This window comes from Setaria viridis, chromosome 9, assembly GCF_005286985.2.
Source record: "Setaria viridis chromosome 9, Setaria_viridis_v4.0, whole genome shotgun sequence".
NCBI lineage: Eukaryota > Viridiplantae > Streptophyta > Magnoliopsida > Poales > Poaceae > Setaria > Setaria viridis.
The window spans coordinates 42,351,872-42,378,105 of NC_048271.2; the positions used below are offsets into that span (position 1 = coordinate 42,351,872).

Below are 26,234 nucleotides of genomic sequence, written 5' to 3' on the forward strand. Positions count from 1 at the left end.
AAATTCAGGTGACGAAAGAGCATAAAACACTCGGGTAACGTATAGCTTTTTCCATAGAGAAGGGAAGGGTGCAGCAGAGAAGAGAAGGTAGGCGCACGTGATTAACGGAGAGGAAGTGAGGGTACACACGGGCGCGTGGTGACAAAAACAATGGGAAACGGTGAAAATATTTTAGAATCGTGAAAAATTTCGGTCTGGCTCTTTCATCGTACCAGATGGAGGAGTAAGGAGGTCTAATATTGGGTGGAAATTATTTTCGATTCTCTTCTTTATATAGTATAGATTCTCTCCCTTTTTATAGTAATTTTCGATTCTCTTCTTTATATAGATTCTATTCCTTTTTATAGTATAGATATAGATATCTGATTATCAATCGAAATTTTTCTAAAAAATATATCACATTTTGAGCCGTTAGACCGAAAGCGAACAATCCAGTAACCTCACCATACTTCAACTTAGGTTATTACATCACCGGTAAATATAATTTGCCAGACGTGATTGTTAACCACAGTTATAAGAAAATAACAAATATCCTAATGGATTTTTGTGAAAATAAGCAATCAACATGGTTGTATCAGATGCGAAGAATCCTATAAATAGGTATTGCCATCGACAAGAGTAACATAAAGAAGACATAGCGCACCAAGGAAATTGATTATTTACTTGAGATTTATTGGAATTCAGATAAATTCAAACCGACTAAGAAAATTTTGCATGATTTGCATATTAACAACCCTAAATTAGTAAACATCACAAAAAGTATAATAACGAAGAATATATCTAACCCAAATTCGTAGTGGCTAGTTAATCTTGGATCGAATAGATAATATTTGGTCAAACCTATAACATCCAATGTCAAATATATATATATATATATATATATATATATATATATATATATATATAAGTCTACCTACACATGTATATTGTATAAATAATTTATGTCACGTATGTATATGTGACATGAACCACGGACTCCACTATATCACTGGAGCGTTCGTGTGAGTAGGCATTGGGATGAGGTAGGGCATATCACTAACCATAAACAAAAGAATTAGAACATAAATTTAGAGATACTTAGATGATATCTTAATACGTTGTTATAAATAAAACATATTCTCTGTTACCACACGGCTCGAAAGCAGCGGTCAGTAGCCCCCGATCATTTGGTTCCCGGAATAACGGATCCGTTGCTTTACTTACCACATTGTCATGTTGCTTAATTTGCTCTGAGTTTTGTTATGCCACGTGACCAACAATAGCTGTTAAGCATATAGCAGCATCACTACTTCTCTAGCTCTACGCGCTTCCAAGTTCCTACCGTGCGTGTTGAAGACGACGAGTCGACGACAGCCGGAGTTTCATCCTCGTGAGGAACACGAGGTGGCTCGGTATGGGGAGCTCGAGGACGACGACGTCCTGGTGCAGCCACTGCGGCATGGGCCTCGCCACGCCGCCCGGGTCCGGCTCCAGCGTTCTGTGCGCGTTCTGCCACCGGCTGATGCGCATCGAGCGACACCGCGGCGTGGGCGACGGCGCCGTGACGATGGCGCTCGCGGTAACCTCGCCTCCGTTGGCGCCGCTGCTCTCCGTGAAGCGTGGGTTTCCGGCGGGCTACCCCAAGATATGCGGCAAGAAGCGCGCGCTCCTCGTCGGCGTCAGCTACACGGGCACCCCGCACGAGCTCAAGGGCACGGTCAACGATGTCACGGAGATGCGGCGCCTCCTCGTCGACAAGTTCGGGTTCCCGAGCGGCTGCATCCTCGAGCTCACCGGTAACCAACGAATACAAGAACCTCGTGTCGTTGTTCCTTGCAGAGTTTTCTGAGAAGTGAAGTAATCATCAAAATCAGTTGACGCTATATCATTGGGTGGCATGGCAGAGAAGGAGGGCTACCCGAGTAGGGTGCCGACGCGGGAGAACCTGCTCCTGGCGATGCGGTGGCTGACGGAGGGGTGCGCCCCCGGCGACTCGCTGGTGTTCCAGTTCGCCGGCCACGGCGTGCAGCACGTGGACCTGAACGACGGCGAGGTGGACGGGTACAACGAGGCGCTGTGCCCGGTCGACTTCGAGCAGAGCGGCAACATCCTGGACGACGAGATTAACGAGACCATCGTCCGGCCGCTGGGCAGGGGCGTGAAGCTGCACGCCGTCATGGACACCTGCCACAGCGGCACCGTCCTGGACCTCCCCTTCCTATGCCGCCTGTCCAGGTACGCGCGCAGCCGACCAAAATCTTAGCTTTGATCTCTGGCGCCAATATATGTGACACAAATCGCTCTGCGTTTCAAGGACGGGGTACTGGCAGTGGGAGAATCACTACCCTGGTGGGAACGGGAAGCGCCCCGACGGAGGCCTGGTCATCTCCATCAGCGGCTGCCGGGATGACCAGAAGTCCGCAGACACCAGCGTATGTCCTGAACCCAAACTACCCAAACTCTGTTTTGTATTTTGAAAAAAAAAACTTTTTGTGATGTTCAGTTCACCACTGCACTCTTCAAATCTGCATCATTGTTTTGATCATGCGTGTTCAGATATTCCGCCGATTACAAATTTACAATCTCGCTTGATCCAACCAGGGATTTCCTGAATCGGCATCGATCGGCGTCGGCGCCATGATGGACAGCTTCATCCAGGCCGTGGAGGCCGAGCCTGGGACGACGTACGGGCGCCTGCTGAGCGCTATGAGGGCGAGGATCCGCGACGGCCATGGCAGCCGCCGCCTCCCGGGAATGCTCGGCTCGTACGTGCGCAGGATGACCGCGTCCAGCGGCGTTCAGGTGAGCTCTGCTTAGTTAGTTGTTCAACTGACAGTTCTCTCACAGTCTCACTCACTCTGGACTGAATATACATGCAGGAGCCCCAGCTGTGTTCTTCGGAGATGTTTGACATCTACCGGAAGCCATTCCTCCTCTGATTTGCTGGCCGGCTGCTAAGCTATTTCGAAACATGATTCGAATGTTACTGTGGTATATGCAGGTCGATTAGCCTGATGTTGCCTTGAGTCCAAACCAGTGCATCTCTGGCATGTGAACATGGTAGATGTCTTGTAATGGTATATGTCGAGTTCAAGTATATGGTAACAACTTCCGTATTCCATGTTAAGTAAAAATAGAAATGCTACTTTCCGATCGCATGGAAAGGCCTTTTTGAGTTGATGAACCTTAGGCTTAAGCTGTCGGAAACATCAACTAAAGTTGACTGGAGTGGTAAACGAAAGTGGCATTAGAGAGCCATAGGACATGCATGATTTCGACAGCATTTCAAGTGCAACGTAATGGAACTCATATAGATGTTATCTGTATATAATAATCCGTGCATACTGATCATCATTGGTAGGATCTTCCAGTCAGTTCCGTTCCCTCTGGCTGCGGAGCACCCCTTGCTAGACCTCCAACAAATGACAAAAAATTCAAAGGAAAACTAACGCCGCAAATGTTTTGATGAGAGACATTGTGAAACGCATAACCTATTACTAAATCCCCAATTCCCATCCATGGTGGACCAACAACTGCATCACCGTTGCCTCCATGGTACAACTAATACTGCTAAAAAACTAATGCAGCTAAAAATTAAGAATTTTATGAGGTCTGTGCATAGAGGGTTATTCTAACAAGTATAATTTAGCTAGACATATTTAGAATGGGAGTAAAAGATTGTTCTTCTGTAGCAATAATGAAACTATTCACCATCTTTTCTTTAATTGCCATTTTGCTAAGATCATCACATGGAGAGTGCAAAATGTAGCTTTTCATTTGCAGCCTCTCAATAGTGTTGAGTATACATTTGGAAATTGGGTTGTAGGAATGGAATAAAGATAAAGGTCGATTATATTGATTGTGGCAGTGGCCCGGGAATTATATTGATTGGGGCAGTGGCCCGTGCATTGTGCCTCAGTAGATATGATATTGATTTTGACAAATCATCATCAAAATCTTATAAGCACATCTACAGAGGAACCATTGGATTTGATTATTTGACACTTGATGAACATTGTCTATTATCCTAGAAACCAAATGTTGCCAGTCAAGTTTATTGACCACTGAAGCTAGACGGAACAAAACATTTAGTGGCACACTGTTGAGGACACTAGCAACAGATACACTCTCTCTTCTAGCAAGGTTATGTGTGTTAAGAGTATTGTTCAATGAAAGGTTGGATACTGAGCCATTTATCTTTCCCAAACCAGTTCTGAGTTCCATTATTTACTTGAAAATTACCAAGATTTAAGAATTGGTTCTTAGTCTTCATAAGTCCCGATAAAATATGAGTCATCTAGTTTCACTTCCACCTGAGTGATTGTTCTTTTTCCCTCAAGTAATTCTTCCCTTAAGAGATTTCGCCAAACTCCTTCACTTATAAGTTAAGTCATTTACTAAGGAGACACTGGTTCTAGATATCTAAATTCTTTATACGCAAATCCGGTCTTTTTGTTGGCATAATACACTCCACTTAGCTAACCTATATGTTATTTTCCCATCAGATTGCCAAAAAAACAAATCTAACCTGTAATAATGTAGATTTTCTTATGGGTCCAGAAAAAGGATAACATGAACATAGGTATGCTAGTGAGAACATAATTTATTAAAACCATCGACCACCCATTGAGTGGTGTTTTTCCTTTCCCACTGCTTTTTTCCCCAATCGTTCTTCTATGGTTCTGTTATTCTCTGGTCCTTACTAACGAGATTTCTGTAATGCATTGGATGGCCAATTATCGAAATGGGTATTTTTCCCACATCACATCCTCTTCTGCATCTCCTAACAAAACAACTCACTTTTATGAAAATTGATCTTTAGGACTGGTAGTTGCTTAGAGGCACAAAGCAGTAGCTTCTATTCTTAGCTCATTGAAGATTATGTTTCATAAAGCAGTTTATGCAGGTATCACAAGAATTGTTTGATGGAACATAAAAATGATTGTATCATCATCCGATTTGCATGTTGGAGAATAGCTATAGTCCGTCATTCACAAGATGCGGTATTTAATTTTATGCGTGTGTAACCAACACTCCAACTAGGATGGTTTCCATAGTATCAATTATGTTGCCACATAATTTTGTGACACTATATTAAATGAAAGAGAATGGGAAGAGCAAGAAATTGGGTCTCATCTAAGACCCTGTATCAACACGAGAACCTATATATTAGACATTGCCAAATCTTGCATTGGGAGAAGATAGTGTCTTCATAATTGATGAGGAACAAATATGATTGGTTGAGAGGAGAGATGATGAATTTATTAAGAACCCACACACTAAGAAATCATGAGTTGTAGAGTGTAATTTGTAAAGTGATGTCTTGTTTATGTGGCAGTATTGATACTATCTATGGACATCATGGGTTGGGATTGACCTAATTTGCATTGGCTTTTCTTTAGCTCGAGCTATTAATAATAGCATGTCCACTACAATGTTAAATTTGAAAGCAGATCCCCTTATATTAAAGCTCCCTTGTTTCGAAAAATTGGGCTTAAAGTTGTTAGTGGTGCAAACACACATTTTCAAGATTCTCGTTCATGTTCATACATGCATTATTAATATCGACTAATCTTCATCTGACACGAATCACATTCGGTGTTAAGCACAGATCGAAGGCAGCAGCAGGTGACCAGGTGTTCGGTCCTTGGAATAAAGGAAACGTTGCTTTGCTTACCATGCTGGCATATGCCCTTCTCAAGCCACAAGCGAGTGCGCCACCGGGCCACGACGAATGATGCCGCGCAAAACGCACATCACTTCTGACATCTTCCACCTCATGTTCAAGTTCAACACGAGGCCGGTCGGCATGGCGAGCGCGAGGGCGGCGGCGGCGAAGTCGTGGTGCGGCCACTGCGGCATGAGCCTCGCCGCGCCGTCCAGGCCCGGGTCCAGCGTCCGGTGCACATTCTGCCACCGGGTGACGCGCGTGGTCGAGCGCCACCGCGGCGTGGGCGAGGGCGAGGGCGCCCTGGCGCTCGCGGCCGCAGCCTCGCCGCCGCGGGCCGACCCCGCGGGGCTCGAGGTCCCGGCGGGCTACCCCGGCGTGAGCGGCAAGAAGAAGCGCGCGCTCCTCGTCGGCGTCAGCTACAGGGGCACCGCGCACGAGCTCAAGGGCACGGTCAACGACGTGAAGGAGATGAGGCGCCTCCTCTGCGGCAAGTTTGGGTTCCCCGGCGACTGCATCCTGGAGCTCACTGGTGCTCCGTCCTGTTCCTTGCAGACTCAAATTACACGAAGGTTCGATAAGCTAGGGAACTAATCAGTTGCTGTCATGGTTGTGTGGCAGAGAACGAGAGGGACCCGAGCAGGGTGCCGACGAGGGAGAACCTGCTGCGGGCGATGCGGTGGCTCGTGGACGGCTGCAGCAGCGGCGACTCGCTGGTGTTCCACTTCTCCGGGCACGGCGTACAGAAGCTGGACATGAACGACGACGAGGTGGACGGGTACAACGAGGCGCTGTGCCCGGTGGACTTCGAGCGGAGCGGCAAGATCCTCGACGACGAGATCAACGCCACTATCGTCCGGCCGCTGGGCAGGGGCGTGAAGCTCCACGCCATCGTGGACACCTGCCACAGCGGCACCATCCTCGACCTCCCCTACCTCTGCCGCCTCTCCAGGTACACGCGACCTGCAACCAACCAAAACCAAATCTTTTTACAGCGCCGTTGAGTACGCCGACATGATCGATCTCTCTGCATTTGAAGGACGGGGTACTGGCAGTGGGAGAATCACAACCGGCCTAGTGGGACGCCGAAGATCCCCAGCGGCGGCCTGGCCATCTCCATCAGCGGCTGCAGCGACGACCAGAAGTCCGCAGACGCCAGCGTACGCCTCTGAAATCCGAACCGAAGCTCTGTCCCGTATCCGTCTCGGTTTTCTTAGTCGATGTGGTGCAGGGATTTTCTGAGTCGTCGTCTTCGATCGGCGCCATGACGGACAGCTTCGTCAAGGCCGTGGAGGCGGAGCCGGGGACGACGTACGGGCGGCTGCTGAGCGCGATGAGGGCGAGGATCCGCGACGGCCAGGGGAGCCGCCGCCTCCCCGGAAGGCTCGGCTCCTTCGTCCGCTGGATGATCCCGTCCAGCAGTTTGCAGGTGAGCTTCATCAATTTGGCCGGGTCGATCAGCTTTGCTTAGTCGGTCGGTCGCTCGCTCACTCTGGGAGATCTTGTTTATGCAGGAGCCTCAGCTGTGCTCTTCAGATATGTTTGACATCTACAGGAAGCCGTTCCTCCTCTGAGTGGCTCCTCGAAACAACCTGCTGCTTCAGCTGTGTGAAGAACATATATTACTGCGGAATGGAATTTGTTTCATGCCTTGTAAAATGGTATATGGCGAGAAATTACGTCCTGCACTCACCCTTTTTTTTATAAAAAAATAGCGATCTCCGTCGAGAGGATCCAATTTGGTGATGTCTGAACCGAAAATGATAACCTATATTAAATGCTTTGTAAATATAGGGGCAACTGCCCACCCGCATTTTCAGCCATCGGATCGGCGCCGGAGGATCAGATCGAGCCACGTCACTTCAACCGCAGGTGACATGGCTCAATCCCAGCCCTCCGATACTAATCCGATGGCTGAGAATGTGCCACGTCATAAGGTGTCATAAGGTGGGCAGCTGACTCTATGCTCATAAAATCCACTTTCCTGTAACATTTAGCCATCCGCACTCAAAAGGAAAGCCGCTCAACAATAAGATCATCATTTTTCTCATGTAGTCCTATCCCCTTGCTTAATTGTTCCTTTGCATCATGCAACTGAACTCATATGGAGTTTCTGTTTCACTAACAGAAATATCTAGACGTATCTCTGACTGGAGTAGCAGACTAGCAGGAAGGTGGAAGAGTAGCCTGTAGCCCAATGCCCATTTCGAAATTGGAGCCAGCTTCTTCAAGCGCCGATGCCACAATGTTTTTTAACCTTTGTCCCCGCTTTCTTTGCCATCGTCAACAAGCTTCTATCATGCCCTCAGACCCTGCATTAAGAGCCTCGAGGATTTGATATGATAAGAAAAGGACTCAGAACGGGCGATTAGGAATGCTTGAGCTAAATTAAACTTTAGCAAGCTGCAACTGAAGATAAAAACCAAAAGAGACTGCAAGTAAAGACAAAGCTTAACTGAAATTATTGGAATATAGGAGAACATGCTTAGAGTTAGAGCGCCACCGTATTTGTAATTTTGTAGTGTGATCGTGCTCTTATCGTTCAAATTATTTACAAACTTATCACGGGGGTCTGTTTTCTCTATCCTCCTCCTCGTCTTCACAGACCGGCAAGGAAGGAGCCGGTGAAGCTACAAATTTTAACTCCACTGGTTCCAACTTCTCTTACATGCCTACCACGTAGAGTGCACAAGCAGGAGTCAGATGGAGAGCACCAAAAGAGCCCAGAGTCTTCGCTTGATTCTTGGCCGCCGGATTTTTGCAACCACGACGTCCGAGGGCTTTTGCTCAATAGAATGAGCAAGGATTGAACGGCCCAAAGCGCACGCGGGCTACGGCCCACCGGTACTGCAGAGCTCGCTAGCCGGCGCGCTCCTGTTCCCGGCGCCAACCCTGTCCGCCTGTCCCCGTCCGCTATCCAGGACACCGCGTTTCCCCGGCGCTACCTCACGCCGGAGCCTCCGGTCCGGTGCGGCGGCCACGCCGGTAAAGACGATGCCCCGCTCCGTCATCACAGATGACGTCGGGTAGCTTGCCGAGGAGCGACGCCAACTGCGCAGGTGACGATTCCTTCTTCTCCTGCATCTATCGCAATTAGTTGCATTGGTTCGGCGGCCAACTTGGATGGCTACGGATCGGAGATGCCGATGCCGCTGTCGCAGCCATATCAGGCGAGCTCGCAGGTGGCCGGGCGCCGCCCGGCGGCCCGTGCATATTCCTCTCGGTAGACGGGATGGCCAATGAAGCCGTCAACAAAGCTGGAACGAACCGGGAATGATGAAGCCGTCAACAAAGCTGGAACGAACCGGGAATGATGCACCACGTCGGACCACGCAGTATCGCCGGCCGGTCGATTCCCTTCTATCTTCTCTCATCTCATCCAAGTCTCTCCGGTTTCCTTCTCGCTTGCCTGTGGTGTGTCGGCACGTCTCTTCTCTTATCTAGATGAGGAATATATGATCGCCATGGTCGAGGTTCACATGTGTGCTTCATATCGTGGTATTCCACATGGGCTTGCCTTGCGCACATATTCCGTTACAGTGACATCTCGCTCCGAGATTGCTACGGGTGTACAGTATAAGTCATCATTTTGAGGTGAGAGGGCCAGGAGATTGGTTTTTCCTGTGCTCTATTGATCTCTCCACTAGGATTTACATCACCAGAGATCTGCCGTTCTCTGGTATCGACTCGCCCGAGGAAAAAGAAACAGGCTGTGAAATATCGTCAAAAGGAAGAGACACAAGTCATGGTATCATGTTCATATAAAAAAAATATCTACTGGTAGAATTTTGTTATTAAACAATTCTCCGTACCAAGTCTAGATTGTTTGATTGAACAAAACGAGAAGAAGAAAGCTTGGTCAGTTGCTGCATATAATTCAAAGATCGGCTCGCATCTTGCATATAGTTGGGCAATTGAGGAGTTTATATCAACAAAATTGGATCTAAAGGGGCCAGGTTCGATAGTGAAAGAAACAAATTGTTGAAGGGTTTGCTGTGAAATTCGGTAGAGTTTATCAGAATCATGCAACCATTTCCTCAAGAGAAAACGGGGACAGAGAATCACGTGCCGTTTCAACTGGTCATCTGGAGTATATGCACACGTCACGGGTCATATCATTTTATTCTAGAGGCCACATAATAAAGCTAACATGCGGATTACTCTACCATGTCTTTTTAAAGCGTGTCCATACTCCACACGTCGTATGTAGTGTTGTACATGCATCTATAGACCCACCAGAAGATTTGGACAGTCCTGAATATGGGGTTGGATATCGAGACGTATCTGATATGGAGACTATGGTGCAGGACGGTATAGTCTACATGGCAAGATAAGAACTAGTCGAGGATTAGAAAAAATACTCTTAGCAATAGGGGTAGAATTCATATAGTCGAATCCGACTAGTATTCTTGTAAATCAACCGACCTGTAACCCTACCTCTAGCAATATAAGGCGAGGCAGGGACCCCCTCCAAAGCAATTCAACCCAAGGACGTAGGGTATTACGCTATTTAGCGACCCGAACCTGTCTAAATCGTGTGTCTGTGTTCACCTTCGAGTTCCTGATCTCATCGAGCCCCATTAACCAAAATACTATCTCGGGTACCCCTCTCGGTAGGTTGCTGGGGTTAAACACCGACAGTTGGCGCGCTAGGTAGGAGCTGTCACCGAGAATCCACTGGCGAACTCGATGGCACGAGTCATCATCAAGCCAATCATCGTGTTTGAAGCAGGCGCGACGTTCATCTTCGGCTCCTGGGTTTGCGTCGTAGATGGCGCTACAAATTTCCACCACCACATTGCGTCGACCCCGGAGAAGAAACAACAAACCATGAAGCTCCAATGTTAAGCTCTGGAGGATCTCATCAAGAATTTTGATGAATTTTCAATTTTTGACTTAGGTCCTGTTTGGCATGGCTCCAACTCCGAGTAGAGCTGCTCCACTCCAGAACTCCAGGTGGAGCCAGCTCCACTCTAGAACTCCAGAACAAAAATAGGGTGTTTGGCTAGATGGGTGCTCTCAACTCCAAAAAAGATCGATTTTAGTGTGGATTGCCATTGTTGCCCCCAATTCAGGCCCCACTTGTCATCCTCTCTATCCCATCTTCTTCTCCTGCCACGTTCTGCTCGGTGAGAGAGAGACTGACGCATCACGCACGGACGCCGCCTTGATTCCTGCCTCCGCAGGTAGCTAGCTTCGTCCGCCTGGAAATCCTAGTGCGTACCACTGCTACGACTAGGAGTGTACGCTGGGGGTCTAGGTACGGTTCCGTTCTGGTACTACGGCAGAAGCAGCACGGTCGCATCGCGTGCGGCCAGCGCTAGGCCTGATCGGAGAATCGGCTTCGATCGGCGCGGTGAGGGGGCAGAGGAGCAGCGAGCGAGAGGTAGCGAGATGGAGCGTGGTGGTGGTGGTGGGTGATCGATCAGCGATGGGCGTACCGATTGTCGGGGCGATGTCGTCGTCGAGCTGGGAGGCGGCGACGAAGCTGACGAGGAGGCTGCTCTTGCTAACGCCCGAGTCCCCGATGAGGAGGATCTTGAAGGAGCACTCGTGGTCGCTGCCGCTGCTCCCGGCCCCCGACGACCCTATTACTCCCCATTCCTCTCGGATTCCGCCCGATTCGGCGGCGACGGGCGGCGAGGAGGCGGCAGGTGGGGCTCGGTGATGGCAGCGACGGGGGCGGGGTGGGGCGGCGACGGGCGGTGGGGAGGCGGCCACGGGGCCGGTGACGGCGGCGACGAGGGCGGGGCGATGACGAGGGCAAGGCGGTGACGGGGGTGGGACGGCGGGGTGGAGCGGCGACGGGGCCGGCCGGCGGCGGGCTGGGTGGCCACGGGACCGGGGTGGCGACGGGGACGGGGCGGCGGCAGGTGGGGCGGCAACAGGCGGCGGGGAGGCGGTAGGCGACGGGGGTGGGGAAATAGAATGAAACGTTTTTTTGTGTAACCAGTGGCATTGGTGGGTAATTACCCACCAACTCCACGAGGAGGTTCGAAATAGAGAGTTTTGGAGCAGCAAAAGAGGTGCTCCAAAACTCCACCTCCATTTACACTACAGCTCCATAGAGTTGGCTGCTCCATGGAGTTTTGGAGTTGAGGTGTTTGGTTGGATTTTTTGGTGGAGTTGCTGGAGTTCTGGAGTGGAGCCATGCCAAACAGGCCCTTAATCAGAGGCTGGGGGGCCGAGTCCGAGTACAACTCGACTTCTCCCATCTGTTGGATTGACTTTCACATTCCGGCACATAAGCCATCGTGCAAGTCGGACTACCACCTGAGTCAATTCCCGTTCGGACTCCACAACACAACCACTTTTTATCAGGCGGTCTTGTCCAGATCACAATCCGGTACGGATACTATCGAGGACTTCGACTAGTACTTGGACCCGGATGAGGAGACCCCTTTATCACGTCCACAGCAGGCCCTGGTGATCACAATTACTCCCTAAGGCAGATTCATCTACTGGCCCAACATGAAGCCACCTGCTCTCGATGGGACGATGATTCACGCCTCATCGCCTACCTCGACACCCTCTCATACCAGGAGTGAGCTCCTCCGCCGCCCATCTATGAGAAAGGCGGCACCACGAAGGTCATCACTTCAAGCTTGGGGAGCTACTCTCTAAAACAAGAACTCTTCTCTATCGTCATTGGACAAGAGGACGAAGAAGAAGAGCAACGGGACAGAAACCCGCGGCATGAATGTCATCCGGATGAGCTCACCGCCAACGTTGTCTGAGAAGAGACTGAAGCTCAAAGAACTCAACGACGAGCAAGAAATGCTGCAAGAGTAGAGCGTCGTCGCCACCTTGCAGCGGACCTACCAATCATGAACCTGGATAACGCCTTTGAAGTAGTTCAAATGCATCACCATCGTAGTTCAACTAGTCGGTGAAGCCTATAAAAGTACTCGGAACTGCTACATTTGACTAAAAAGTACTCGGGGACTTGTCGTACATACATCTATGGTCCCACTAGAAGGGTTGGATAGTCCTGAACATGGGGCTGGACATCGAGACGTATCTGATATGAAAACTATGGTGCAGAACGACATAGTCTACGTGGTAAGATAAGAACTAGTCGAGGATTCGGAAAAGTACTCTTAGCAATAGGGGTAGAACTCGTCTAGTCAAATCCGACTAGTATTCTTGTAAATCAACTGACCCGACCTATAACCTTATCCTCGGCAATATAAGGCGAGGCAGGGACCCCCTCCAAAGCAATTCAACCTAACCAATACACAGAACGTACGGTATTACGCTATTTAGCGGCCTGAACCTGTCTAAATCATGTGTCTATGTTCACCTTCGAGTTCCTAATCTCGACGAGCCCCATTAACCAAAACACTACCTCGGGCACCCTCTCGATAGGTTGCCAGGTCTAAACACTGGCATATAGCCCCCGTTTTTGCGCTAAAATATTATGATAACGAGATCTTGCTATGTTAAAAAGAGTCTTGGTCAAGCCCATTCACTGCTCAAGCTCTTATATAAGCATGAAAATATATTCTTTGCTCATTCTTCTTCGTTTTTTTAATATAATTGACAGCTCTCCTGGCAGATTCGTAAAAAAAAATTCTTCGCTCGTTCTCTGGTCAAGCTCTTATGCCAGAGTACTAAGTTGAGCGGAGCTCTTATGCCAGAGTACTAAGTTGAGCGGATCAAATGTGTAAATAAACGAGCAAGTTAAGTAGTTTACTCAACTTTTCATGGAAGTAATGACTAGATGCAGTGGAATATATGATGAAAACATGAGTAATTTTTCATGGAAGTAGTTTACTCAATCATGCTAGCAAAACATGAGAAAAGGTAACTGCAAATATTCTTTCCTGGTCAGACTTGTTTGTATTTTATTTATTTATCGGATTTTGCTGTTACCGTTATTCTGCATTGATTGTTTTTTATATGCAGCTGACATACGAGGAAATGTTCCGCCAATGACAATATATGCCCACATCCACTAAAATGTCCTTCTTCCCCTCTGTCAAGGTCATTTCTACTAAAATCTCTGACATTGGTATCTGGCAACAGTAGTGATTCGATCGGCTATATAAAGGGGCCGGGGAGGTGATGTCGTCGAAGAGTGTGAGCTCAAGCTAGCCAAAGAAGCAACCTAGGCAACCCAAGCTAGCCCCGCCCCGGCCCCAGCTCCCGGCTCACTAACCATGAGTCACTTCGGTGGTCACTTCGGCGGGAGGCCCCATGGGGCGGCGACGACGACGGTGCGGTGCAAGTACTGCCGGGCGTCGCTCACGGTGATCCCCGGCGAGCGCGCCATCCAGTGCGCGCACTGCAACTGCGTGACGCGCATCCGGCGCGCCGACCGGATCCCGCTGCCTGTCATGGGGCCCATGACGGCGCCGTTCCAGCGCGCCCGCGGCAAGAAGCGCGCCGTCCTGGTCGGCATCACCTACGCCGGCATGCGCCGCGGCTGCGGCGAGCTGAGGGGCCCCATCAACGACGTCAAGTGCATGCGGAACCTCCTCTGCCAGCGTTTCGGCTTCCCCAGCGAGTGCGTCATCATGCTCACCGGTAAGTGATTGATCCATGAATTAACGACTGAGCTGATCCATGAATTGCTCATGGACGATCGGTGCACGCAGATGACCAGAGGGACCCGTTCCGGCTGCCGACCAAGGACAACATCCGGATGGCGATGCACTGGCTGGTGCAGGGGTGCAGCTACGGCGACTCCCTGGTGTTCCACTTCTCCGGCCTCGGCGCGCAGGTGGCCGACGACGACGGCGACGAGGTGGACGGCTACGACGAGGCGCTCTGCCCGATGGACGCGTTCCAGAAGGGCCCGATCCTGGACGACGAGATCAACGAGGTCATGGTGCGCCCGCTCGTGCACGGCGCCAGGCTTCACGCCGTCGTCGACGCCTGCTACAGCGCCACCGTCCTCGACCTCCCCTTCCTCTGCCGCGTCGCCAGGAACGGCTACTGGCAGTGGGAGGACCACCGCCCCCCGTCGGGCGCCTGGAAGGGCACCAGCGGCGGCCAGGCCGTGCTCTTCAGCGGCTACAGCGACGGCAAGAGCAACTTCGCCGTGGTCAGTGATGATCCATGCATGCTTCCTTTCAGTTGACTGATCGACCTCGCTCGATCATCTCCCTTATACATCTACTATATATTTATATTTATATATATGCAGATGCCGGACGCCTACGCAGCGGTGGGGGCCATGACGCACAGCTTCATCCGGGCGGTGGAGTGCGAGCCGCGCGGGGTCACCTACGGCCGCCTGCTCAGCTCCATGAGGACCATCATGAAGAACGGCGGCGGCGGGGGCTTCGGCGACCTGCAGGGGCCCATCGGCGCGCCCATCCACCAGCAGCACCAGGTCGCCAACTTCAGCGGCGTCCAGGTGAGCCTCCCATCCCTGCCCGACAGTATATAGCCTCTCGGATCGATGATAATACCTTTGCCCTGACAGAATTATTATTCCCTTCTGTCGCCGCCGGTGATGTTGCAGGAGCCGAACCTGTCGTCTTCGGAGATGTTCGACATCCACCGCAAGCCCTTCGTCATGTAATTAAGCACCTAGCATAGGTGGCCGTGGCTTCGAGAATACTTCTTCATATATATCGTCGTAACGGAATAATCAATCGACGGGTTTAGCGCTGATGATGCTTCCTAATCATACCTCTGAATCGTGTGACTATCCGCGTGCGTCACCTGCGATGATACCAAGAAAGAACAGGTTTAGCTAGATCATTGGTCGTGGAGGATTTGGTTGGTCGAAGTACCTCCACTGCCTTCTATACACCTCATCATGGTACTAAGGCTGTTCGATGTCTCTTATGTAAACTAAGTGCTTATTATTATATTTATACCTGCCCTTCATCTCAAGGAGAAAGGCATAAGTTGTGAGCCTTATGCAGCTGTGCAAATTAAACAAACATGAAAATGTGTAATACTATGTGTTATGCAGATGTGATGTGACTTATGGAACTGAATCTGACGGGTTCTTCACATCAATATATACAGAAAACAAAATCCTCTTTCCTCTTTCACCGATCTTTTTTTTTTCCAGTGCCGCACAACTAGTCATGTTACTGTTATAATGTACAAGATACATTTCCAATCCGCGGAGTTGAAAAGAAGTTCTATTACATTAGGTTGGTCTCCATGAAGATTTCATAAGAATTTTATTGTCATTAAATAACGCGACATATCAGCAAATTTGATGCTATGGCAGGATGATTGTGAAGAGAGGGATGAAATTGGACTTACACTGTTATCAGGAGTACGAAACCTGTTAAACTAGCATTGGGGGGTAAGCATAGTTTTATTTCATCTGATTGCATCCAATTCCGTGCATCGCAGTTAAATGGTATGGCTGGCCTTTGAAACCGCGAAACAAATAAAACTGTGCATTAGAGATCTTAGTTTATTCATTAAGTTAAATCTCTTTCAATGACACGGTACTATTGGAAAACGATGGCATGATTTCTCACAAGGGCTGGTTTTACAATATCGAAGAATACAAAAATTTGCAAATCCAGCTCTAGGAGATGCCCAGGTATAAATGTCTACAACTTCATTGGAACTGCACAGCCTGATTTAGGTTCCCTCGTTTCCATTAGTAGAGAATTGACCTTCCATCCAACCCCTTTAGTCCCTCGTGACTAAAGTGACTTTAGTCCTGGGTTAAAAATATGCCACTAAAGTCCACCGCAGGGGTGGGGGAGTTTTAGTCCCGGTTGTAAATACCAAACGGGACTAAAGCCCCCCCCTCCCCCGCCAAATCCTGGTTGGAAGGGCTAGAAACATCGCACCGACGGCCAGACCCTTTTGTCCCGATTGGAAATAACTGGGATAAAAAAGGTTTAATCCCGGTTGTTAATTCCAACTGGGATAAAACCACCAACCGGGATAAAAAGAAGTGGTATTTTGTCCTGGTTGGAATTTCCAACCGGGACAAAATCTCCTCCCCTATAAAATTACCAGACCGAGAGCTCTTCCTCAGCCCGAGCCACTCCACTCCCCCAGAGACACTTTGGCCTCCTCTCCATGGCAAGCAAGCAACCTTAGGGGAGGCACTGTCCGGATTTTTTTTCCTTACTTCCGTGGGGATTTCACTCATCCAAAGTGTTGTGAAGGTTAGCTACTTCATCCTCCCTTCATTTATTATTATTATGCTTTGTTTTATGCTTTAGAGATGGAGAAAAATAAGTTTTTTTAGAATGAGGGAGAATGGAGAGGATTTTTATTTATACATGTTTTTGAGTTAGAATTTGATGATAGCTTGCTTGTTATATATGATTCGTATTAGTTAAAAGAACTTGATTAATATTAGGTATGAGAAAACAATAGAGTAAATGTGTTTTAATATTTAGTCATTGCAATAAAATTAAGGTAAATAAATTGTATGTGTAAGAAAATAGAATTTGGTCATTGCTACAATTTTTCATGTCACTGTAATTTAATAATAATTGTATTTCTTTGACCGATAATTTATTTATCTCATGTTTAATGCAAGAACTAAATATTATAAATAATAATCCTATACGAAGCCCTATGTTCATTTTCCACGTAATACGATGCAGATAGACCGGCAATGGATCTACCACGTCCGTACCTCCAATCCCAGTTAACAGTGTCTGCACATAGCATAAATGTGCTCGCGCTATTCTCTGCACATAACTCAATCTTCTCCGAAGTCTATGGAGAATCACCTTCGCTCCTCTAGTACCAGAAAATAATGGTAGAACAGAAGAGCTTTGAATCCACAAACTCGGGCTGAATATCATAAAAGAATCTTGAAATACTATTCCAAACGCCTTTTGGAGTCTAATTCTCATAATAGAAGTATGATGGCCCAGTATTCTCTTCAGGCAAAGATCTGTTTCCTGACCTTGACCTATCGGCTTTTAGTTGGTTTTGGCTTGCCACCATGGGCCATGCTCAGTGAACAGATTTTTTGCCTAGAAGGGCTATTGTGTGTGTGCCACCACACTTCTATTATGAGAATGTGGCACTTGCTCCAAAAGATGTTTGGACAATTATTTCAAGATTCCTTTATGATATTCAGCCCGAGTATGTGGATTCAAAGATTTTGTGTGGTACCATTATTTTCTGGTACTGGATATGTGGAGATGACTCTCGATAGACTTAGGAGCAGATTGAGTTAATTGTAGAGATGGCTTGGAGGGCGAACATTATGCTATGTTGTACCATTATTTTAGAATAATTGACTATGTGAAGTCCACTATGGAGCGTCTGTAATGTTTAGTGTATATGTATCTTTATTATCTTGTTATGAGTGTAATCTTTATATGTATATTTAGTGATTGTTATGGATGTTGAATGGTGTAATTTTCATTTGAATTGTTTTTATCTTTATGATGGTTGATTGGTGTAAACTATGAATATTGATTAAGTTTTTTATCTAATACGAAGACCTATATCCATTTCTCACGTAATAATTTATTTATCTAATATTTTTTGTAAGCCCTAAATATTATAATCACATGAACTCTATTTTTCCCCCTACCTAATATCGATCAAGTTCTTTATCTAATACGAAGACCTATGTCCATTTTTCATGAAATATGATGTAGATGAACCGACAATGGATGTGCTACGTGGACAGACATACCAAGGAGTTCGTTGATGGCTTGCATTATTTTCTTGAAGTGGCCAAAGCCAACAGGCTAGAGAAGGGGTTCATATGTTGTCCATGCTTCCAATACGGCAATAAGAAGGACTACTCTTCTTGGGGACTGTTCATAGCCACTTGTTTAGATACGGTTTCATGCCTAACTATTTGGTTTGGACCAAGCACCGCGAAAGAGGGGTTATAATGGAAGGTGACGAAGAAGACAATGATGATAACAACATTCCGGACTGGGCTGCAGGCCAAGCTTTTGCAGATACTACAATGGGCAAGGCTGATGAAGATGAGATTGTAGAAGACGACCCTATTGATGTTCTTGGTCAGGTGCTATGGGATGCACACAGAGATTGCGAAACTGAGAAGGAATCAGAAAAGTTGCAGCGCATGCTAGATTATCACAAAAAATTGTTGTATCTAGATTGCAAATAGGGGCATAAAAACTAGGTACCACACTAGAATTTCTGCAATGGAAGGCCAAAAATGGTGTGTCCGATAACGCATTTCAGGGGATATTGAAAATTGTAAATAATATTCTTACCAAGAATAATGAATTGCCATCCACAATATATGAAGCTAAACAGATTGTTTGCCCTCTGGGATTAGAGGTTCAGAAGATACACACACACCCTAATGACTGTATCCTCTATCATGGTGATGAATATGAGAAATTGGATGCTTATCCTATGTGCGGAGCGCTGCGGTATAAGATCAGGCAAGATGATCCTGGTGATGTCGAGGGGCAGCCTCCCAAGAAGAGAGTTCCCGCGAAGGTGATGTGGTATTTCCCTATAATACCACATTTGAAGCATTTGTTTAGAAACAAGGCAAATGCTAAGTTGATGCGATGGCACAAAGAAGAACTTAAATAAGATGAGATGCTGAAACACCCCGCGGATTGGGCCCAGTGGAGATCAATTGATAGAGCATTCCCGGACTTTGAAAGTGATGCAAGGAACATAAAGTTTGGTTTAAGTACTGATGGATTCAATCCATTCGGTGAGTTGAGTAGTGGTCATAGTGCTTGACGTGTGACGCTATGTATGTTCAACCTTCCTCCTTGGCTGTGCATGAAGTGGAAGTTCATTATGATGCCGGTGCTTATCCAAGGCTCACAACAACTCGACAATGGCATTGACGTGTACCTAAGACCGTTGGTTGATGAACTTTTACTGATCTGGAAGGAAGAATGTGTACGTGTGTGGGATGAGGATAAACAAGAGAGCTTTGACCTACGAGCATTGTTGTTCGTAACCATCAATGATTGACCTACGCTGAGTAACCTTTGAGGATAGACAAACAAGGGATATCGGACTTGAACCTATTGTTTAGATGACATAGACAGCATGTATTTGAAGCACTGTAGGAAGGTCGTGTATATGGGCCATAATCGATTTCTTCCTGCTAATCACCCATTAAGAAATAAAGGGATGCATTTCAAAGGGGCGCGAGACCATTGTAAAAAACCTGCACACCGTAATGGAAAATATGTATTTGGGATGATAAATGATGTAAGGGTAATCTTTAGAAAGGGTCTTGGTAGCGAATAGGTTCCAAACGATAATAACGGACGTGCACCCATGTAGAAAAAGAAGTCAATATTTTGGGAGCTACCTTATTAGGAAATCCTAGAGGTCTACAACGGAATAGACATGATGCATCTGATGAAGAATCTTTACGTGAACGTGCTAGGCTTCATGGGTTGTTATGGGAACTCAAAAGATACATTAGGAGCACGACAGGACCTGAAACGTATGAAGCCAAGAGATGACCTACATCTGGAAAAGAGAGATAATGGACAACATTACTTACGTCCTGCCAGTTACACTCTCAATAAGGAAGAGAAGGATAGAATGTTTGAATGCATGAATAGTATCAAGGTTCCATCTGGGTACTCCTCGAATATAAAGGGAATAATAAATATGAAAGAAAAGAAGTTCACAAATCTCAAGGCCCATGATTGCCACATGTTGATGACCCAGTTGCTTCCGGTTGCACTAAGGGGTATTCTACCAGAGAATGTACGATTAGCGCTCGTAAAGCTATGCACGTTTCTCAATGCAATTTCGTATAAGACAATCGATCCAACGAAGCTAGTAAAGCTATAGAATGATGTGGTATAATGTCTTGTCAGCTTTGAGTTTGTATTTCCACCATCCTTCTTCAATATTATGACGCACCTCCTGGTTCACCTAGTTAAAGAGATTACAATTCTCGGTCCAGTATTCCTGCACAACATGTGGCCTTTCGAGAGGTTCATGTCAGTCCTAAAAAACTATGTTCTTAATCGTGCCCATCCAGAAGGAAGCATCACGGGATCTGGAACATAGGAGGTCATTGAGTTTTGTGTTGATTTTATTGACTCAATTAATTTGATTGGGGTTCCAACTTCACGCCACGAGGGGAGGCTGCGGGGAACGACCACCCTTGGAAGGAAATCAAGTTTGAGCAATGATACTGATTTGTTCCACAAAACACGTTTCTCTGTTCTACAACAATTATCCTTTGTGGCTCCGTATATCAAGGAACACAAACAGATTCTATTGTCCGAATACCCGACGAAATTCGATGCCTGGATTATACATGATCATATGGATACTTCTCCCTTTTGGTTGCGTCAACACCTTATGGGTAACTCCGCGATTCACGAACAACTCGCTTGGTTAGCCAGGGGACCTTCTAGCACAATCGTGAAAATTCCAAGGTTACGAGATAAATGGTTATACATTTTACACGAGAGCCTAAGACCAGAAAAGTACCAACTAGAATAGTGGTGTCCGCATAGATGCCATAGACAGCAACAGGAGCAAGGAGTCGTATTATGGTTTCATAGAGGAGATCTGGGAACTCAAATACGGACCGCTAAACATCCCTCTGTTTCGTTGCCAATGGGTGAAGCTAACTGGAGGTGGCGTAACGAAAGATCAGTATGGAATGACAACAGTGGACCTGACCAAGACTGGATAAAATGATGAACCATCCGTCCTTGCCAATGATATGCATCAGGTTTTCTATGTGAATGACATGTCTAGCAAACCCAACAAAAATTTAGAAGAGCCATGGGAGCTAAAACTCCACATAGTTCTTCCAGGTAAAACAAAAATCATAGGAGTCGAGGACAAAACAGACCAATCAGATGATTATGATCAATTTGATGGCATGCCTCCATTCGCTGTCGAAGTTGACCCAAGCATCATGCTATCCAAAGAAGAGGCTCCGTACTTATGCCACGATCATGACCAAGGAACTTTCGTCAAAAAGAAGTTTTTTAACATTACATTGTAATGCACTAAATATGGTTCACCTTTATGTAGTGCTCTATGACCATCAAAATCTTTGAATTTTATTGTAATACTCTATGGTGAATTATATTGTAATGTTCTACGATTTCATGTCTATACATTAATTGTACTACTTGATACAATTTTTCATTTAATGTATCTATGATTTCATGTGTGTTTAAATTAGTTGAGGTGAAGATTTATTCGATCAATATAAACAATGTTAACCACATACATCAATTGCATTTTTTGCGCATTGAAATTATTTAATTGAATATTTTGTTGATGGTAGTGATATATTAAAATAATTATTTTAGAAACTTAAACAACTAGTATAGAATTAATGACTGATTCAAACTTACTTTAAATATACTTGCTAATTTAATTTATTTTTGCATGTTCAAAATACGTAAAGTTTTTATTTTTTTCTTTAACAAAATGAGTGGAAAACATATATAAATTGTATTTGCAAAATAGGCGGGAAATGAAAAATCCCACAAAAGGTTTTTTAGTCCTGGTTGAAAAGTCCACCCAGGAATGAAGGCCCCACTTTAGTCCCGGTTGCAATTTGCACCTGGGACTAAAGGGCCCTTTAGTCCCGGTTGCAAAGTCAACCCGAGACTAGGGGGGTTAAACATGCCCCTCCTCTCCCCGGTTGCCACGTCTCCCACACCTGCAAGATCCGCCACTGCCCCTTCGTCTCCGGCTCGTCGCCCGCGCCATCGCCATCCCATCGCCACCCCGCCGTCGTGCCTGTCCCAGCCTCCGTCATCTCGCTCGTGCCGTCGCCCTGGCCGCCGTCGCCACGGCATCCCCGCCATCACCCATGGTCCCCGCTGCCGTTCCGCTGTTGACGCTAAAAATTGGCCGACGACTCTCAGCGTCGGACACACGACCCGGGAGAATCTGCTTAGCTCTGTTCGGGTTATCACCCTAGTGCGGTTTGCACGGCGTGCCAGTCAATCTGACCTGTTGATTGACAAGGAAAGAAAAGCATTAAATTCCAGGGTTTCGATCGGCTAAGGTTCTGATCTATTTTGAAGGATGTATCAGCGAATTGGCCAAATTACTGTGGAGATGACCGGCTATAGAACAAACAATGATCACGTAGCAATTGTAAATAAACTACTAGAGTAACCTAAACAATGCTACAAAAGCAACACTTGGAATAGATCTAATCGGCTATATGATAATAAATAAAGAATATTGATAAAAAGCCAACAGTTCAGGTCTCAAGCTGGATAATTGGTGATAAAACTAAAACAACAGGTAAAACCTATAATTCTAGTTAATATCGATAATTGGTGAATAAATCTAAACGAAACAACAACGATGTGCCCGAAGTTAAAGCTTAGATATTACTCGATAAGCGGAACTTACAAACTGGCCGGAGGTTGTGTTGATGTAGCCCTGCCAACTCGTACGAACTCGTGAAAAGAAAAAGGGTTTGGCGAAGTCGCCGACTTGAAAGTAAAGTGCGAGGAAAAAGTAGATTTGTATTGTTGATTGATGTGTTGTTTTACAAGTCTTACGAGGCACCTATTTATACCCTGTTACAACTGATTTCCTAACCGACTAGGATCTATCTCTAATTTAAAGATAACAAATATTTACACATGAACACAACCCGCATCGGAGTTGGTTATTATTTTCCCACAGACAAATTTTCATCCTAGCCCACTTTAGGTCCACATCGGCCAAGCCGTTCTGGCTCCCAATCGGCTAGTCTTCATTGACTCCCTCAGCCAATCGGCTGAAACACTGTAGCTCTTATCGGCTGATTCCCAACTGTAGCTTCTTGCTTACCGCATCGGCCGCCTTCCTCTCCTTTGACACCGATCTTAACACGTGTCAAAATCCGGTGTCAACACCCGTCACCCCGGCCGCCATCGTCCCGCCGCCGCACGCCGTCCACCTCCCCGCCGGTCGGTGGTACGGGCCGGCGCCCCCTCTGTGCTCGAACCGCTACCACGCCGGGGCCCTTGCTGACGCAAGCCCGAGACTTGCTGATGCAAAGGCCCCGGCTTTTACTGTTTTAATTAAAAGAAAATTAGTTTAAATTAGTAGAATTTATGTAGAAATGCTTAGAATAATTTAATATAAATGCTTAGTACCATTTAGTATAAATGCTTTGAAAATTAGTAGAAATACTTAGAAAATTAGTATAATTTAGTATAAATGCTTAGTATAATTTAGTATAAATGCTTAGTATAATAAAGTATACATTTAGTATAATTTTTAGTATATTAGTATAATTTAGTATAAATGCTTCAAAAATTAGTAGAAATTAGTAGAAATGCTTAGAAAGTTACTATAATTTAGTATAAATGCTTAGTATAATTTAGTATACATTTAATATAATTTTTAATACATTAGTATAATTTAGTCTAAATGCTTTGAAAATTAGTAGAAATGCTTAGAAAATTAGTATAATTTATTAGAAATTTGGTAGAGGTGTTGTATATATAATTTAAGGACATTTTTGGTGATAATATACAAGTAGAGGTGTTGTATATAATTGCGTGGTTTTTTTAATGTTATATTTCATGTAAGTTTCATGTAATAAAGTTGTTAGAGGTGTTGTATATATGATTTAATGTATGGTTTCATGTGTATATTTCAATCAGTTTCTTTTATTTCATGGTTGTTCTATGATTTCATGTTTATACCTTAATTGTACTACTTGATACAATTTTTAATTTAATGTATCTATGATTTCATGCGTGTTTAAATTAGTTGAGATGGCAAACGAAGAAAATGGAAGGTATTTAATGGAGCAGATTATTGCAGGTGGTAGTGGCTCGAACATTCCAATAAGGTACACCGACAAAGAGGGTAGCCAGGCGGACATGTTTCTCAACATGTCCGGTGATGGCAATGGTGAGCCCACGCGGAACAAAACCTTGCCGTGATGGTAGGTTCCGGCGAGGTATATATCATTTTCATTGTTTTACCCCATCTATAATTTCATATTCATTATTACTATGTACTAATTAATGAATCTTGAACTGTTAGCCCTCTGGATCGATGAAGCCAAATAAGCCCTGAGGTCTTACAAAGATAATGGAGGGAAGGCTTCACATCACCGAAGTCACAGAAGAGGGCAAGCCGATTGCTCCCGCACATGTGGCTAGAAAGTTCGTGAGTCAGATTTGGGTAATTATAAGGGACAACGTGCCCATCGGCATCACAGAATGAAAGGATAAAGAAACTGATCCATACATGTTCCCGCAGACACAAAAGGATATGTCGTGGGCAGATGTCAAGAAACACTTCGCACTTCCTGAAGGTGTCGAAGAAAACGATGTGAAAGAGTGGACGCTGAAGAAGATGGCAACCCAATTCTAGACATTTAAGAAGAATCTGGATGCCAACTTTATCAAGAAGGGCCGAACTCCAGATTTCAATGAGTGGCCAAAGTTAAGGGACCACTGGAACTCATTTGTCGAATACAAGATGAGCGAAGGTGGTGCGAATAAGTTTCGCGTCAACGTTGACAATGCTAGCAAGAAGGAGTACCATCATCATCTAGGGCAAGGTGGTTACAACACTGCAATTCCCAAATGGCGTAAGATGGAACAAGACCTAATCGATCGAGGTATTGTACCAGCAACTATTGACTAGCTTGATCGATCGAAAAATTGGTATTACGCTCATGGAGGCAACCTGAGCCAAGAGGATGGGACACTTATCTTCAATTAAACAATATGTCAGAAGGCTGAAAGGCTTATCAAAAATATTGAAGATGCTAAAGCTGGGAGGTTGAGGGTGGATAGAGAGAATGATGAGCTCACATTAGCGCTCGGGAATCCCGAACACCCAGGACGTTGCCAAGGTTACAGGGTCATTCCGTGGAAGTTCACTTTCCGAAGGGACATCGACTCGTACAGAAGCCGCAAGCGAAGAAAGGAACAACAAGAGGAGAGCTAGCGACGCATGTTAGAAGCCAAAGTGCATTCACAAGAAGTAAGAATGCATGAAGAAATAAATCGTCGAGTGGCCCTGTCATTTATCGAGATGGCCCAATCTGTAGCACTGCCGGATCCCAACATCGTCAGCCCTTCTCAACGCTAAAGCAGCTATGCTTCCACAGGGGTCCCCGATGAGCAGATGCTAAGATTACCCGTGGACGATCAACGGTACCCTGTGGATGACATCACTCAACGCACCTCATATGAGCTGCATAGATCGTTCGACAACATCACTATTAAGGTATACATATATATAATTTATGCAATCTTCTCAATTGGTCCATGCCTCGGGAGTTTAATAACTTCTTTATTTCTCCTATATGGACAGGTAGCGTACGAGAGTGCTTTACCAATCCTGCCAGGGCAGACAAGCCATGGCATGGAGATTCCACCTGGCTACTCCAGCGTTGGCCTAAAGCAGATTATTGATAGTCAATATGAAGGCCTAGAGCTCGACCTCCCGGGAGGTGACGGGGAAACAACACTAGGAGATGCATTTCACGGGATCATTCTATGGCACAAACGCTACATCATCATCCTCGGCACGGAGGCATCATTGCTCCCTGTAGATCCCCTGTAGCGACCATCTCCTCAAAACTCAAGATCGTCATCTCCAGCACATCCTGCTCCAGGACCGTCATCAGCATCGAGACCATCGCATCCTGCTCAATCGCCGTCTCCATCTTCATCGAATCTTGGTGGTGCGAGCGACAATGACA

At 46.1% G+C, this 26,234-nt stretch overlaps 3 protein-coding genes and 1 long non-coding RNA gene across 5 annotated transcripts; 3 read left to right on the forward strand and 1 right to left on the reverse strand.

Moving 5' to 3' along the window:
• Positions 1 to 1,142: 1,142 nt before the first annotated feature.
• LOC117836276 (metacaspase-1) lies at positions 1,143 to 3,163 on the forward strand. Its single transcript, XM_034715668.2, has 5 exons — positions 1,143 to 1,775; positions 1,884 to 2,214; positions 2,294 to 2,411; positions 2,581 to 2,781; positions 2,859 to 3,163. Exons 1-5 carry the CDS (start codon positions 1,394 to 1,396, stop codon positions 2,916 to 2,918), a joined length of 1,092 nt encoding a protein of 363 aa, XP_034571559.1. The 5' UTR covers positions 1,143 to 1,393; the 3' UTR covers positions 2,919 to 3,163.
• Positions 3,164 to 5,416: 2,253 nt separating this feature from the next.
• On the reverse strand, positions 5,417 to 6,885 carry LOC140221439 (uncharacterized). The gene is made up of 3 exons (XR_011897220.1): positions 6,718 to 6,885; positions 6,310 to 6,610; positions 5,417 to 6,203 (listed from the first exon to the last, which is right to left on the reverse strand). It is a non-coding gene; the product is annotated as an uncharacterized lncRNA (long non-coding RNA).
• LOC117836275 (metacaspase-1) lies at positions 5,714 to 7,393 on the forward strand. Its single transcript, XM_034715667.2, has 5 exons — positions 5,714 to 6,179; positions 6,269 to 6,599; positions 6,687 to 6,807; positions 6,879 to 7,076; positions 7,162 to 7,393. Exons 1-5 carry the CDS (start codon positions 5,714 to 5,716, stop codon positions 7,219 to 7,221), a joined length of 1,176 nt encoding a protein of 391 aa, XP_034571558.1. The 3' UTR covers positions 7,222 to 7,393.
• A 6,312-nt stretch (positions 7,394 to 13,705) lies between these two features.
• Positions 13,706 to 15,523, forward strand: LOC117841001 (metacaspase-1). 2 transcript variants are annotated; one of them, XM_034721563.2, is made up of 4 exons: positions 13,706 to 14,176; positions 14,248 to 14,696; positions 14,799 to 15,011; positions 15,081 to 15,523. In XM_034721563.2, exons 1-4 carry the CDS (start codon positions 13,810 to 13,812, stop codon positions 15,177 to 15,179), a joined length of 1,128 nt encoding a protein of 375 aa, XP_034577454.1. In that variant the 5' UTR covers positions 13,706 to 13,809; the 3' UTR covers positions 15,180 to 15,523. The 2 variants fall into 2 exon arrangements, with proteins under 2 accessions (XP_034577454.1, XP_034577455.1); XM_034721564.2 differs by having other exon boundaries at positions 13,709 to 14,176; positions 15,120 to 15,523.
• The last annotated feature ends 10,711 nt before the right edge of the window (positions 15,524 to 26,234 follow it).

Coding starts and splice junctions, on each gene's coding strand:
- LOC117836276 (XM_034715668.2), top strand. CDS start 1,394: ATGGGGAGCTCGAGGACGACGACGTCCTGGTGCAGCCACTGCGGCATG. Junction 2,412..2,580: donor AGAAGTCCGCAGACACCAGC/GTATGTCCTGAA, acceptor TGATCCAACCAG/GGATTTCCTGAATCGGCATC. Junction 2,782..2,858: donor CCGCGTCCAGCGGCGTTCAG/GTGAGCTCTGCT, acceptor ATATACATGCAG/GAGCCCCAGCTGTGTTCTTC.
- LOC117836275 (XM_034715667.2), top strand. CDS start 5,714: ATGATGCCGCGCAAAACGCACATCACTTCTGACATCTTCCACCTCATG. Junction 6,808..6,878: donor AGAAGTCCGCAGACGCCAGC/GTACGCCTCTGA, acceptor GATGTGGTGCAG/GGATTTTCTGAGTCGTCGTC. Junction 7,077..7,161: donor TCCCGTCCAGCAGTTTGCAG/GTGAGCTTCATC, acceptor TTGTTTATGCAG/GAGCCTCAGCTGTGCTCTTC.
- LOC117841001 (XM_034721563.2), top strand. CDS start 13,810: ATGAGTCACTTCGGTGGTCACTTCGGCGGGAGGCCCCATGGGGCGGCG. Junction 14,177..14,247: donor GTGCGTCATCATGCTCACCG/GTAAGTGATTGA, acceptor CGGTGCACGCAG/ATGACCAGAGGGACCCGTTC. Junction 14,697..14,798: donor GCAAGAGCAACTTCGCCGTG/GTCAGTGATGAT, acceptor ATATATATGCAG/ATGCCGGACGCCTACGCAGC.